The 16,401-nt window shown below is 52.4% G+C and overlaps 2 protein-coding genes across 2 annotated transcripts in view; one reads left to right on the top strand and one right to left on the bottom strand.

The window, feature by feature from the left end:
- Window positions 1-16,401, bottom strand: part of LOC134750990 (NADH dehydrogenase [ubiquinone] 1 beta subcomplex subunit 3) — a 519,415-nt gene that overhangs the window by 72,397 nt on the left and 430,617 nt on the right. The window lies entirely within an intron of this gene.
- LOC134751277 (prolow-density lipoprotein receptor-related protein 1) overlaps window positions 1-16,401 on the top strand; it is a 119,756-nt gene that overhangs the window by 70,740 nt on the left and 32,615 nt on the right. The window contains exons 53-61 of the mRNA XM_063686660.1: window positions 873-1,077; window positions 2,572-2,776; window positions 3,630-3,816; window positions 4,787-5,044; window positions 6,529-6,670; window positions 7,523-7,733; window positions 13,689-13,761; window positions 13,876-14,043; window positions 16,125-16,300. Coding sequence (XP_063542730.1) covers window positions 873-1,077; window positions 2,572-2,776; window positions 3,630-3,816; window positions 4,787-5,044; window positions 6,529-6,670; window positions 7,523-7,733; window positions 13,689-13,761; window positions 13,876-14,043; window positions 16,125-16,300 — 1,625 coding nt within the window. The remainder of the gene's footprint in view (window positions 1-872; window positions 1,078-2,571; window positions 2,777-3,629; window positions 3,817-4,786; window positions 5,045-6,528; window positions 6,671-7,522; window positions 7,734-13,688; window positions 13,762-13,875; window positions 14,044-16,124; window positions 16,301-16,401) is intronic.

The following is a 16,401-nucleotide window of genomic DNA, read 5'->3' on the forward strand; positions in this document are numbered from 1 at the left end:
TATGGGGTGAAATGTAGTTTTAATTTTTTTTAAGAGAATTATAATCTACAGCTAGAAAGACATACAATAGCACTCAATTTTTTTTATTTATTTGATAAAAGACAAAAATAGACGCGTGACAGTGGCCAGAAACAAGACAACGAAAAGAATTTTGACCCGAGTACATAGAAATATACATTTAAAAGAAAGAAAAAAAAAACAACGTTACAGCCTTGGTAATTTGATATTCACACACAATCAAAATACTATTCTATATTTAAAACATTACGGTCGTTTTTTGGCTGGCAAATTTAAATCCTTATTTTACAAATCAAAATTAGACTAGCCGATAAACGATAATAAGGTATAACTGATTTGACCAATAGTCAAATACCATTCAAATACCCTATTTATCTTATGGCGGGATTATTAACCCCATGAGTTGATGTGACCTAGGTGTGACCCACAGATTTAATATATACGCTAGAAGACACAAATACCACGATTTGTATTGAAACCAAGCGTGCCGACTTTTTCATACAAAATTTACGCATAATATAATTTTAAAATTACTTATCTGTGATAGGAAATATGTTTATTTTTGGCCTGTTGCAGTTAATTATCATGCAACGAAGCATTTTTTAAGTTTTCACGGACGTCCGGCTGCAACAACTGACGCGCGTGGACTGTAAAGAGCGACGGTCAACCTCGACGCTTGGTCGGGGTTCGGACACGCGAAGTAGATGTATTTGCGTCTTCTATGGTATATTTATTTCTGTGGTGTGACCGTTTTTTTTTTTTCATCTAACTTTGTCATAGTAAATGCAAAGAAATATGTATGTTTATAAATTATTGTAGTGATTTGACGTACCTGTTGTGTTCTTTATCAACAGAAATGGGGGCAGTAGAGGGTATGGTGTTCGAGTCCCGCACAAAAACGTTGTACTGGACGTGCAACAGCGCGGCCGTGCGCCGCGTACACATACCCTCACTCGACGCCCGCGCTGACAACCAATCCTCGCAGGCTTTAGTGCGCACTGTTATACAGTTAGCGCCTGGTGACAGACCGAGAGGGATAGATGTGGATTCCTGCGAGTCGTAAGCTTTTTAACACGCTTTTATTAGGTCGTATGTAACTACTAGCTTTTGCCCGCGTGTCTGCGTGGACTTAGTAACCCCAGCTAGAGTAAGAATAGCGTCTGGAGAAAGTCTTATAGCAATCATTCAATTTGAGCATAATATGCACACAAATATTAGGCAACTCGAATTTAAACTGCGCGCGGCAGCGGCAGTACGCAACACACGGTCGTCGTGAACGCTGCTCGCACTATTAGTGCTTGAGAAAGGAGACCTAGGCTCTCCGAAACATGTCGCGCGAGTGACTAAAACAAGTGAGTCTAAACCGTAAAATGATTTAATATTAGGCAACTCATTAATTATCAATTCCACCATGATTCCACCCCGCTTTTCACCCTCTTAAGGGATGATTTTCGGGATAAAAACTATCCTATGTCCTTCCCCGGGACTCAAACTATCTCTTCGCCAAATTTCAACTAAATCGGTTCAGCGGTTTAAGCGTGAAGAGGTAACACACAGACAGACAGACAGACTTTCGCATTTATAATATTAAGTATGGATGTAATGGCATCTAACCATCTTTCCGGTTTCCGATGATGCTAAAAATTTGCATACGCATGTAAGTCGGGTGACAATGCAATATTATGGTACCATCGAGCTGATCTGATGATGAAGACAGGAGGTGGTCATAGGAACTCTGTGATAAAACAAGTAACTATGTAATGGAATCAAAGGTAACTAATTTAACCATCTTCCCGGTTTCCGATAAAGCTGAAAATTTGCATACGCATGTAAGTCGGGTGACAATGCAATATTATGGTACCATCGAGCTGATCTGATGATGAAGACAGGAGGTGGTCATAGGAACTCTGTGATAAAACAACGCAACCTAATTGTGTTTGGGGTTTTTAGAATTGTCTCGATGAGTATTAGTTGCCTTTGGAAAAAAAAGTACAGTCAGCAATAAAAGCTTGTACCAAAAACTTATTTATACAATGTTTATGTTTGAACAGTTAATTGGGTACAAACTGACTTTTGATGAAGTGGAACTGCTGAGACCAAAATGGAAGTCCTTCTGAACAAGTATTTTACTTTGAGCCAATTGTAACTATCATGTGATGCACTATGGTCGTTAATAATGGGGATGGCAACTGTCAAAGTTTTGCATAGATAGCGCTATCATAGCTTGCCCCTTTTTCTATGAGATTTGGCTTAAAGGGCTGGCATCCAGGGCACAAAATTCCATTAAAAAAAAACAAAAATTTGACAATTCTAGGGATTGACAGGGCAAGCGCCATCTGCTAAATACTTCGACCGGCCAACCCCATTGCAATGACATTATAACCCTTTAATTCGCAATGTAGTTTATACATAACTGCAATTTTTACGCTTTTTTTTTAACTTTTTTTTTATTGTTTTTTTTCTAAAGTCCAGTTTGTATGGGAACCAATACATTTCACGACTCTTCTCTTTCCGCACAGACTCTATTAAACATTATTTAAACTTAATCTTCAGACGTTTATACTGGACGAACTGGAACGACACGAACCCTCGCATCCAGCGCGCCTACAGCAGCGGACACGAACTCGAGACCATCATCTCGAAAGACATCCTCATGCCGAACGGCTTGGCTATAGAACATTCCACTAGGATGTTGTATTGGGCAGATGCAAGACTGGATAAGATTGAACGATCTCTATTGGATGGATCGCATAGACATGTGAGTTAATAAATTACATGTTAACGGGGAGTGCTCCGAGGAATTGTTCAGATTTATCTCTCGTCTTTCTGCCATCACTCTACTTGACAACATTTCCGTCTTCACCACTTAGATGGTTTGGCTGTCCTTAATTGTGCGTTTCTCCAGAAACTTCCTGCCTCGCACAGCTTAACTGTGGAGAGGATGATGTGCATTGGTGTCTCTATTGTTTGACGTAATTATTAAAAGTCATAATGTAATGATTGTCATATTATCATTAGTCATAATTTGGTTCTTCTCAGAAACGCGTAACTTTTCAGGAGTGCCATAAAACAAACCTAACCTAACCTATCTATAGGGTAACCTGAGGAAAAGCCTAAATAGTTAATAACGGTTTTAGAATTATGACTAATGATAATATGACAATCATTACATTATGACTTTCAATAATTATGTCAAACAAAGGGGCCCTGTGCATTGTCCTTGTGTGCCATTCAACTATATCTGAAATGATAAGAAAGTATGGTCAGCCCACAAAAAGAATTCAAGTGTTTCTCAATAAAGAGACGTCAAGATCGTGTAGTCTTTTTCTAATGCTAAAAAAAACGGAAGTATAGTCAAGCACATAAAACATTGAAAATAAGTTTAGGAGGTGTACAACTGTACAAGGGATCAGGATGAAGATATGTACATCCACAAAATGTTACAGTGTAAAGCGAGGTTTAGACTAGCAAGAACTTGCATGCAATTTAAGTTACATTGCCGACTACTAAAGTAAACTTTCCAAAAGTTTGATCAGATACCGCAATGTAACGAAAATTGCATGCAAGTTCTTACTAGTCTAAACCTCGCTTAACTTACGATATCGTTTCAGATCGTAGTCCGCACCGGGGCGGAGCACCCGTTCGACGTGGCGGCCTGCGACGGCTACGTATACTGGTCGGACTGGGTTGGTCGCGCTATATTACGAGCAGACGCAAGAGGTGGAAACACACGGGCGCTGCGTAAAGACTTACCGCGCCCTATGGGCCTTGTGTGTGTCACACCTACACATCAGACTTGTGAGTATTAGTACATAAAGCCAAAGAACTGAGTCCGACTGAGATGGGACGCACCAATCACACCATATAGCGGACGCGAGGGGTGAAAACACGTACCCGCGCGCTGCGTAAGGACTAACCGCGCCCTATGGGGCTTGTGTGTGTTACACCTACACATCAGACTTGTAAGTATTAGTATATAAGGCTGTAGAACCTAAGGTATATTAGACCGACTGGGTAAGGACTTGCCGCGTCCTATGGGACTTGTTGTCCGTGTGTCACTCCCACGCACTTGTATTCCTTGTTCATTATTAGATTACCAATTGTAAACCTTATCCTAAAGATATAAGGTCCACCGAAGGTCAGTTAATTTCCTGTTATTACGTTACCTGGTCAGGGTAGGACGTGCAATATTGCACGCGTGTAGTATGCGTCATAGATATGACCGGCACGCATGCTCGCAATCTCACATGTTTCCTTGTATTACTCTTACGTTAGATGTCGCTAAATGCCCCCATAAGACGGGTATGAAGGATTAAATAATTAGCCTCATGCATGAAGTTTATATTTGAACGAAATATGTTTTATTCGGATGTTTGTTACCGTTATATCATGTTACAAATGCATTTCCGTTTTTAAATTACCATTTAATTACTTAAAATTATAAATAAAAAGTAAAAACATTTGCCCGCGAAAAGCTAGTGAGCGAAACGCTCGAAACGCCACGTGACGTCACGCGTTTGACAGATTAGTGTCATTAGTAGCAAACGTCAGTTGGGCCGCCCAACGTGTGACGTCATCACGCTCTGTCGAATTCGCGCCAAAAATTATGAGCGTTTCAACCGCTCAAAATTTTCAACATTTTAAATATTTTTTAATAAAATAATGTATTTTTATCATTTCCGGTGTTCCAACGATATAAATTATGAATCCAAAAATAAAAATAAATTCATGCATGGAGCTAATTGGCAAGTTGTGACCGTCTCCCCAGGCTCGCCGGACCCCTGCGCCACCCTGAACGGCGGGTGCGCGGAGCTGTGCACCGTGTCCGCGGAAGGCGTCGTCTGCGCCTGCCGCCCCGGCCGGGAATTGAACCCGGACCGTAGCTCGTGCCGTCCCACCGCCACGCATTGCGAAGACGGACAGTTTGCGTGTGCTGAAGGCTTGTGTATTCCTGAGGAGCTGGTGTGTGATGGCATCAATAACTGTGGATCGAGAGACGCTAGCGATGAGGACCTTTACTACTGCAGTAAGTGCCTATTTTCCCTAAAAAAACTGTATTGTGTACCATCGACTCAATAGATTCATTATTTAACCAAAGAGGATATAATAAGATAGAGCGGTACTGTCATAGTAAGTTTTGTAACCACTGTAAATTCACTGCCATCTATCGGCATACTTTAAAACTAAACATGAAGATTTATAAAAATACGTTAAAATGTATTTAAATATGGATAAATGATTTTTTTATTTGCATTTTTTATTTTTATATGATTTTGACCCATGTTCTTTCACTGATATGCGTTAAAATTATAAATAACAAACGAAACCATCAACGCCCTCTATACGAGAGTAGGCCAAAACTAGTGGCGCCATCTGATCGAGAATCAAACTTTCGTGATTTTCGAGGCACGTTTTTTCCTTAGACTGTATCCATCTATTACGGAGTTATATCTATCTTTGATTTAACCTATACAGAAACACAAAAGACACTAAACATTAAGTACTCACTCACTTTTACTCATATAATCTGTGATAGTCCGTTAGCGCGTTATAGCAACGCAAAGCGACATCTGCCGGTAATCAAATATATTAAAACGGGTCACCTACGAACTGAAGAATTTCATTATGACGAAAGACATACAGATGTCAACAATGAAGAAGGTTCATCGTTTTGAAGTCTATTAAAATAAAACTGTTGTCTTAAGCGGAATATTCCCTCCCAACCTTCTTGATATCCCGCGATTCTTCTTGATTTTCTCACAATACAGTGTGGAAAGAATGAATGAATGGGAAAGTGCCTTAAAACCTTAAGTTAGCTCATTTTGCTCAAATGAAACATTCTTTTATTTTCAAAAAGAATCAAAACTGCATTCAAAGATTTTTTGAAATTAGCTTGTTTCACCCGGGAATCGAACCGACTAAAAAAAAAAGCACTCGCTATTTTATTCTACTATTTGATACGGTTAATGTTAATGATAACATTTCTCCAAGAAACATTAGGCCTTACACTCGTCTGTCGTACAAAATATCCATAAAACCGAATATTTAGTATTCAAGAATATTTTTAAACAAGCAAAATTGAAAAAAAAAATGAAATATCTTTGAATGCAGTTTTGTTTATTTTCAAAAATAAAAGAATGTTTACTTTAATTTCAATTTCAATTTATTTATTTAAGACAACACTGGCCCATAATGGTTAGTAACAATTAAGATTAAAAACTAAGTGTTAGTGGAACAAAAAAACAGAAAGCGACAAAACAAAAATAGACAGCAATAAATTTTTTACAACTATCACCTAATATCGGTTATGACACACTCAAAATGCCGCATTATAGGTGAGTCGTATCGGCCCGCAACAGTAGCCAGGATGGGGTTAAAGCTGGTCCGCACTCTGCAGAGCAACGAAGCAATTTTCTTGCTCTTTAAGCAAAATGACTTAAGGTTTTGAGGTACTTTCCATCCAGGGCCCATTCATTCTTTCCACACTGTATATTACACTCCTTGTCGCAGCATCCCGCGTATGTCCGGCGGATATGACGCCGTGCGGCGCCGGCGGGCGTTGCGTGCGTACTTCATCCTTATGCGACGGCTTCGACGATTGTGATGATGGTTCCGACGAGCGCTCCTGCGAGTGCCCCGCCCAGCAGTATAGGTAAGTACTGTCGCGTATGTCCGACACGACAAACATTATATATTATATTATATTACGAGCCTATTGTGTCCCACTGCTGGGCAAAGGCCTCCCCCCTCTTCTTCCGCTCCTCCCGGTTTTGAGCTACATCTGGCCAGTCGCTCAAAAAGAAGTCCAAGTTATACGACAAACAACAAACATTACTATTGACATATAGTAACTTATACTAGAGCGGTACTGTCATAGTAAATTTTGTAACCTCAGTAAATTCACTGCCATCTGTCGACACACTTTAAAACTAAAAATGAAGATTTATAAAAATACGATAAAATGTATTTAAATATGGATAAATGATTTTTTTTATTTGCATTAATTATTTTTATGATTTTGACCTATGTTCTTTCACTGATATGCGTTAAAACTGTTAAATAATAAACGAAACCGTCAACGCCATCTATACGACAGTAGGCCAAAGCTAGTAGCGCCCTCTGAACGAGAATCAAATTTTCGTGATTTTCGAGGCACGTTTTTTCCTTAGACTGTATCCATCTATTACGGAGTTATATAGGTATCTATCTTTGCTATTGAGTATGTCCGACAGTTGGGCCAAAATAGCCACTAGCTGGCATCCCCAGTGTAGTCGTGGCAGAGGCAGACCGAGAAAGAGATGGCGGGAAGATTGGGATTGGCGGGATCTTGCTCAGCACAGGGAGGATTGGAAAGGGAGAGGGGAGGGCTTTGCACAACAGTGGGACACATACATAGGCTAATAAAATAAAATAAAACCTAATTTCGGACGTACATTGTAATGTAGCTCTAAAGGGCTGTAGCCCCTTTTACGAGCAAGTGTGATGAATAATTGGACGTCCACAGATGCTCGGACGGCATGTGCGTCCCCGTGTCGTCCCGCTGCGACGGGCTGGTGGACTGCTTGGACGGGTCGGACGAGGCGGGCTGCCCGCGCGGCTCGTGCGCGGCGCTGGGCGCGGGCGCGGCGCCGTGCGGCGGCGGCGGCTGCTTCCTGCCCGAGTGGCGCTGCGACGGCGCCAGGGACTGCCCCGACGGCACCGACGAGCAGGGCTGCGGTGAGTGAGACACACTATATGGCGGCGCCGTGCGGCGGCGGCGGCTGCTTCCTGCCCGAGTGGCGCTGCGACGGCGCCAGGGACTGCCCCGACGGCACCGACGAGCAGGGCTGCGGTGAGTGAGACACACTATATGGCGGCGCCGTGCGGCGGCGGCGGCTGCTTCCTGCCCGAGTGGCGCTGCGACGGCGCCAGGGACTGCCCCGACGGCACCGACGAGCAGGGCTGCGGTGAGTGAGACACACTATATGGCGGCGCCGTGCGGCGGCGGCGGCTGCTTCCTGCCCGAGTGGCGCTGCGACGGCGCCAGGGACTGCCCCGACGGCACCGACGAGCAGGGCTGCGGTGAGTGAGACACACTATATGGCGGCGCCGTGCGGCGGCGGCGGCTGCTTCCTGCCCGAGTGGCGCTGCGACGGCGCCAGGGACTGCCCCGACGGCACCGACGAGCAGGGCTGCGGTGAGTGAGACACACTATATGGCGGCGCCGTGCGGCGGCGGCGGCTGCTTCCTGCCCGAGTGGCGCTGCGACGGCGCCAGGGACTGCCCCGACGGCACCGACGAGCAGGGCTGCGGTGAGTGAGACACACTATATGGCGGCGCCGTGCGGCGGCGGCGGCTGCTTCCTGCCCGAGTGGCGCTGCGACGGCGCCAGGGACTGCCCCGACGGCACCGACGAGCAGGGCTGCGGTGAGTGAGACACACTATATGGCGGCGCCGTGCGGCGGCGGCGGCTGCTTCCTGCCCGAGTGGCGCTGCGACGGCGCCAGGGACTGCCCCGACGGCACCGACGAGCAGGGCTGCGGTGAGTGAGACACACTATATGGCGGCGCCGTGCGGCGGCGGCGGCTGCTTCCTGCCCGAGTGGCGCTGCGACGGCGCCAGGGACTGCCCCGACGGCACCGACGAGCAGGGCTGCGGTGAGTGAGACACACTATATGGCGGCGCCGTGCGGCGGCGGCGGCTGCTTCCTGCCCGAGTGGCGCTGCGACGGCGCCAGGGACTGCCCCGACGGCACCGACGAGCAGGGCTGCGGTGAGTGAGACACACTATATGGCGGCGCCGTGCGGCGGCGGCGGCTGCTTCCTGCCCGAGTGGCGCTGCGACGGCGCCAGGGACTGCCCCGACGGCACCGACGAGCAGGGCTGCGGTGAGTGAGACACACTATATGGCGGCGCCGTGCGGCGGCGGCGGCTGCTTCCTGCCCGAGTGGCGCTGCGACGGCGCCAGGGACTGCCCCGACGGCACCGACGAGCAGGGCTGCGGTGAGTGAGACACACTATATGGCGGCGCCGTGCGGCGGCGGCGGCTGCTTCCTGCCCGAGTGGCGCTGCGACGGCGCCAGGGACTGCCCCGACGGCACCGACGAGCAGGGCTGCGGTGAGTGAGACACACTATATGGCGGCGCCGTGCGGCGGCGGCGGCTGCTTCCTGCCCGAGTGGCGCTGCGACGGCGCCAGGGACTGCCCCGACGGCACCGACGAGCAGGGCTGCGGTGAGTGAGACACACTATATGGCGGCGCCGTGCGGCGGCGGCGGCTGCTTCCTGCCCGAGTGGCGCTGCGACGGCGCCAGGGACTGCCCCGACGGCACCGACGAGCAGGGCTGCGGTGAGTGAGACACACTATATGGCGGCGCCGTGCGGCGGCGGCGGCTGCTTCCTGCCCGAGTGGCGCTGCGACGGCGCCAGGGACTGCCCCGACGGCACCGACGAGCAGGGCTGCGGTGAGTGAGACACACTATATGGCGGCGCCGTGCGGCGGCGGCGGCTGCTTCCTGCCCGAGTGGCGCTGCGACGGCGCCAGGGACTGCCCCGACGGCACCGACGAGCAGGGCTGCGGTGAGTGAGACACACTATATGGCGGCGCCGTGCGGCGGCGGCGGCTGCTTCCTGCCCGAGTGGCGCTGCGACGGCGCCAGGGACTGCCCCGACGGCACCGACGAGCAGGGCTGCGGTGAGTGAGACACACTATATGGCGGCGCCGTGCGGCGGCGGCGGCTGCTTCCTGCCCGAGTGGCGCTGCGACGGCGCCAGGGACTGCCCCGACGGCTCCGACGAGCAGGGCTGCGGTGAGTGAGACACACTATATGGCGGCGCCGTGCGGCGGCGGCGGCTGCTTCCTGCCCGAGTGGCGCTGCGACGGCGCCAGGGACTGCCCCGACGGCACCGACGAGCAGGGCTGCGGTGAGTGAGACACACTATATGGCGGCGCCGTGCGGCGGCGGCGGCTGCTTCCTGCCCGAGTGGCGCTGCGACGGCGCCAGGGACTGCCCCGACGGCACCGACGAGCAGGGCTGCGGTGAGTGAGACACACTATATGGCGGCGCCGTGCGGCGGCGGCGGCTGCTTCCTGCCCGAGTGGCGCTGCGACGGCGCCAGGGACTGCCCCGACGGCACCGACGAGCAGGGCTGCGGTGAGTGAGACACACTATATGGCGGCGCCGTGCGGCGGCGGCGGCTGCTTCCTGCCCGAGTGGCGCTGCGACGGCGCCAGGGACTGCCCCGACGGCACCGACGAGCAGGGCTGCGGTGAGTGAGACACACTATATGGCGGCGCCGTGCGGCGGCGGCGGCTGCTTCCTGCCCGAGTGGCGCTGCGACGGCGCCAGGGACTGCCCCGACGGCACCGACGAGCAGGGCTGCGGTGAGTGAGACACACTATATGGCGGCGCCGTGCGGCGGCGGCGGCTGCTTCCTGCCCGAGTGGCGCTGCGACGGCGCCAGGGACTGCCCCGACGGCACCGACGAGCAGGGCTGCGGTGAGTGAGACACACTATATGGCGGCGCCGTGCGGCGGCGGCGGCTGCTTCCTGCCCGAGTGGCGCTGCGACGGCGCCAGGGACTGCCCCGACGGCACCGACGAGCAGGGCTGCGGTGAGTGAGACACACTATATGGCGGCGCCGTGCGGCGGCGGCGGCTGCTTCCTGCCCGAGTGGCGCTGCGACGGCGCCAGGGACTGCCCCGACGGCACCGACGAGCAGGGCTGCGGTGAGTGAGACACACTATATGGCGGCGCCGTGCGGCGGCGGCGGCTGCTTCCTGCCCGAGTGGCGCTGCGACGGCGCCAGGGACTGCCCCGACGGCACCGACGAGCAGGGCTGCGGTGAGTGAGACACACTATATGGCGGCGCCGTGCGGCGGCGGCGGCTGCTTCCTGCCCGAGTGGCGCTGCGACGGCGCCAGGGACTGCCCCGACGGCACCGACGAGCAGGGCTGCGGTGAGTGAGACACACTATATGGCGGCGCCGTGCGGCGGCGGCGGCTGCTTCCTGCCCGAGTGGCGCTGCGACGGCGCCAGGGACTGCCCCGACGGCACCGACGAGCAGGGCTGCGGTGAGTGAGACACACTATATGGCGGCGCCGTGAGGCGGCGGCGGCTGCTTCCTGCCCGAGTGGCGCTGCGACGGCGCCAGGGACTGCCCCGACGGCACCGACGAGCAGGGCTGCGGTGAGTGAGACACACTATATGGCGGCGCCGTGCGGCGGCGGCGGCTGCTTCCTGCCCGAGTGGCGCTGCGACGGCGCCAGGGACTGCCCCGACGGCACCGACGAGCAGGGCTGCGGTGAGTGAGACACACTATATGGCGGCGCCGTGCGGCGGCGGCGGCTGCTTCCTGCCCGAGTGGCGCTGCGACGGCGCCAGGGACTGCCCCGACGGCACCGACGAGCAGGGCTGCGGTGAGTGAGACACACTATATGGCGGCGCCGTGCGGCGGCGGCGGCTGCTTCCTGCCCGAGTGGCGCTGCGACGGCGCCAGGGACTGCCCCGACGGCACCGACGAGCAGGGCTGCGGTGAGTGAGACACACTATATGGCGGCGCCGTGCGGCGGCGGCGGCTGCTTCCTGCCCGAGTGGCGCTGCGACGGCGCCAGGGACTGCCCCGACGGCACCGACGAGCAGGGCTGCGGTGAGTGAGACACACTATATGGCGGCGCCGTGCGGCGGCGGCGGCTGCTTCCTGCCCGAGTGGCGCTGCGACGGCGCCAGGGACTGCCCCGACGGCACCGACGAGCAGGGCTGCGGTGAGTGAGACACACTATATGGCGGCGCCGTGCGGCGGCGGCGGCTGCTTCCTGCCCGAGTGGCGCTGCGACGGCGCCAGGGACTGCCCCGACGGCACCGACGAGCAGGGCTGCGGTGAGTGAGACACACTATATGGCGGCGCCGTGCGGCGGCGGCGGCTGCTTCCTGCCCGAGTGGCGCTGCGACGGCGCCAGGGACTGCCCCGACGGCACCGACGAGCAGGGCTGCGGTGAGTGAGACACACTATATGGCGGCGCCGTGCGGCGGCGGCGGCTGCTTCCTGCCCGAGTGGCGCTGCGACGGCGCCAGGGACTGCCCCGACGGCACCGACGAGCAGGGCTGCGGTGAGTGAGACACACTATATGGCGGCGCCGTGCGGCGGCGGCGGCTGCTTCCTGCCCGAGTGGCGCTGCGACGGCGCCAGGGACTGCCCCGACGGCACCGACGAGCAGGGCTGCGGTGAGTGAGACACACTATATGGCGGCGCCGTGCGGCGGCGGCGGCTGCTTCCTGCCCGAGTGGCGCTGCGACGGCGCCAGGGACTGCCCCGACGGCACCGACGAGCAGGGCTGCGGTGAGTGAGACACACTATATGGCGGCGCCGTGCGGCGGCGGCGGCTGCTTCCTGCCCGAGTGGCGCTGCGACGGCGCCAGGGACTGCCCCGACGGCACCGACGAGCAGGGCTGCGGTGAGTGAGACACACTATATGGCGGCGCCGTGCGGCGGCGGCGGCTGCTTCCTGCCCGAGTGGCGCTGCGACGGCGCCAGGGACTGCCCCGACGGCACCGACGAGCAGGGCTGCGGTGAGTGAGACACACTATATGGCGGCGCCGTGCGGCGGCGGCGGCTGCTTCCTGCCCGAGTGGCGCTGCGACGGCGCCAGGGACTGCCCCGACGGCACCGACGAGCAGGGCTGCGGTGAGTGAGACACACTATATGGCGGCGCCGTGCGGCGGCGGCGGCTGCTTCCTGCCCGAGTGGCGCTGCGACGGCGCCAGGGACTGCCCCGACGGCACCGACGAGCAGGGCTGCGGTGAGTGAGACACACTATATGGCGGCGCCGTGCGGCGGCGGCGGCTGCTTCCTGCCCGAGTGGCGCTGCGACGGCGCCAGGGACTGCCCCGACGGCACCGACGAGCAGGGCTGCGGTGAGTGAGACACACTATATGGCGGCGCCGTGCGGCGGCGGCGGCTGCTTCCTGCCCGAGTGGCGCTGCGACGGCGCCAGGGACTGCCCCGACGGCACCGACGAGCAGGGCTGCGGTGAGTGAGACACACTATATGGCGGCGCCGTGCGGCGGCGGCGGCTGCTTCCTGCCCGAGTGGCGCTGCGACGGCGCCAGGGACTGCCCCGACGGCACCGACGAGCAGGGCTGCGGTGAGTGAGACACACTATATGGCGGCGCCGTGCGGCGGCGGCGGCTGCTTCCTGCCCGAGTGGCGCTGCGACGGCGCCAGGGACTGCCCCGACGGCACCGACGAGCAGGGCTGCGGTGAGTGAGACACACTATATGGCGGCGCCGTGCGGCGGCGGCGGCTGCTTCCTGCCCGAGTGGCGCTGCGACGGCGCCAGGGACTGCCCCGACGGCACCGACGAGCAGGGCTGCGGTGAGTGAGACACACTATATGGCGGCGCCGTGCGGCGGCGGCGGCTGCTTCCTGCCCGAGTGGCGCTGCGACGGCGCCAGGGACTGCCCCGACGGCACCGACGAGCAGGGCTGCGGTGAGTGAGACACACTATATGGCGGCGCCGTGCGGCGGCGGCGGCTGCTTCCTGCCCGAGTGGCGCTGCGACGGCGCCAGGGACTGCCCCGACGGCACCGACGAGCAGGGCTGCGGTGAGATCTAAGAATCATGCAATTTTTACCTCGACTACTAATCATGTCCTCCACTGTGCATTTCTCCAGAAATTTCCTGCATCTCACAGCTAAACTCCGGAATGAACTGTCGCCAGCGGTACTTCCGGAACTATACGACCTTCAAACATTCAAAAAAAGAGCGTACTCCCATTACCATCTCGCATGGACACCCGCAACACTGCAGTTACAACAGACAAAAACAGCATACATGATACGTGTGATGTTTAAGATATTAAAATATAATTTCTGTTACAGAAGTGGACAGCACGACTCGCGGCTCCATGCACTCTTTAGCCCCATGCGATGTGGACCAGTTCACCTGCGGCAGCCCTGAACGTGGCGACATCGAGTGTATACCTCTTACGTGGCGGTGCGACGGCGTCGTCGACTGCTCTGACGGCTCCGACGAGACACTCCACTGCGGTAAGACAAGACACGTTGCGGTGAAATAAGACACCACACTGCGGTTGGGTAAGACACTAGATGATGGCACGTGGGTGGAGATCGAAGAAGTCAGGAGTCGGAGAGAAAACCAGCGTGTGTATTTTATGGCGTCTATTGGTAAAGCGGACGAGTACATCTTTCTTTCTTACTATCAAAGATAATAATAAAGAGGCTATTTTGGCCCAACTGTCGGACATACTCAATAGCAAAGATAGATATAACTCCGTAATAGATGGATACAGTCTTAGGAAAAAACGTGCCTCGAAAATCACGAAAATTTGATTCTCGATCAGATGTCGCTACTACCTTTGGCCTACTCTCGTATAGAGGGCGTTGACGGTTTCGTTTGTTATTTAACAATTTTGAAAATAGTGAAAGAACATGGGTCAAGATAATAAAAATAATAAATGCAAATAAAAAAAATCATTTATCCATATTTGAATACATTTTATCGTATTTTTATAAATCTTAATTTTTAGTTTTAAAGTGTGTCGATAGATGCCAGTGAATTTACTGTGGTTACAAAATTTACTATGACAGGACCGCTCTATAATATTATATCCTCTTTGTTACTATCCTAGCTATTTATCAATGCCGGAAGGTCAGAGTCGGGGCGACCAGGGAGGCCGCCGCGCATCCGGCCTGTAGTGCAACCAAACGAAAAGTCTCTCTTCTTACGGCCAGTTGACCCACACGAGGTTAAAAAGATAATTACAAACATAAAAAAAAGATAAACTTATTTTAAGAGGCCGGTGTCGATTTTAGTCGCAAAAATGTAAAATTGATAGATTTCTTCGATGAAATTGTACATCTTTTGTTACCAAATTGAAATAACAAGTACTGGTTTCTATTAGCACGTCTTCTTATCTTGCCTTTTATCAGATCAATTTTTTGAAAACAGACTCACTAAATTAGTAATGATTTTTTTTCTGAAGGACGTTTAGGTAAACGCGCGTAAAGCATTGATTTTGTCGGTCTTATTTGTAAATTTCGTAAAGTTTGGACTGCTAAAAATGGTAAATTTGTATTACACATATTCTGTACTTGGCCTTTATCAGATTACATTTTTGTTATATGACTTAGAGTTCGAGGAAATGAAAGTTAAACGAATTCAATTTTCTCCAGAAATTACTTCAAAACAAGTTACAATTTCTCTGAAAAATCGACTTAATTTCAACGTAATTTGGATACTTGAACAATCTACAACATTTGCTGAAACTATTCTTATACATCAATTTGTATAATTTACCACCATAATTTTTTGATGAATTTTTAAAAACTGCCCCTTCTCTTCACATATTACCGGTGACGCACGCTCGCGACCTCATTATTAAAAGGCAAGATGAGAAAACGTGCTAATAGAAACCAATACTTGTTATTTAGATATTACGTAACAAAACAAGTATAATTTCAACGACTAAATGTATCAATTTAAAATTTTTGCTCCAAAATCGACTACGGCCTCTTAAAGCGTTTTTCTCTTGAACTACGTACCCTGGTGGGTGAGTAAAGTAGATAAGTCATCGAGGGTTCGATACCGAATAGAGGGTGTCCCATAGATGGTACTGTGAACACAAGTTAACACTAGACAATATTTATTTTTTTCCCTCGATTTCTCCCAGATTCCATCCTCACACTGAAAAACGAATACTGCACCTTTTTTTAAAAAAAATAGCACAGCTTGTGATTGTGAGTAGAAATAACATAAAAACCACAGATAATAAGTGGCATTTTTTGCTTCCTTTTTTTAGGGTTCCGTACCCAAAGGGTAAAAACGGGACCCTATTACTAAGACTTCGCTGTCTGTCTGTCTGTCCGTCTGTCACCAGGCTGTATCTCATGAACCGTGGTAGCTAGACAGTTGAAATTTTCACAGATGATGTATTTCTGTTGCCGCTATAACAACAAATACTAAAACAGAATAAAATAAATATTTAAGTGGGGCTCCCATACAACAAACGTGATTTTTTTGCCGTTTTTGCGTAATGGTACGGAACCCTTAGTGCGCGAGTCTGACACTCGCACTTGGCCGGTTTTTAAGTCTTATTTTTCTTTTTCAGGGCACAAGAACACAACTAAATGCGCAGTGGACCAGTTCTCGTGCGGCGCGCTATGTTTACCGCTGAGCGCGCGCTGCGACGGGTCCGCGGACTGCCCGCGCGGGGAGGACGAGGCCGACTGCTCCTGCGCACCTACTGCCTTCCGCTGCGCCAGCGACAAGATCTGTCTGCACGAGGTCTTTTATTTTGAACAACATTACACTTGTACCAATACTGACCTGAATTACCTTTGAGTTGTTTGTCTTTATCTGATATTTAGAGTTATTTATTTGTAAAT

This window comes from Cydia strobilella, chromosome 21 (genome assembly GCF_947568885.1).
Source record: "Cydia strobilella chromosome 21, ilCydStro3.1, whole genome shotgun sequence".
NCBI classification, from domain to species: Eukaryota; Metazoa; Arthropoda; class Insecta; order Lepidoptera; family Tortricidae; genus Cydia; species Cydia strobilella.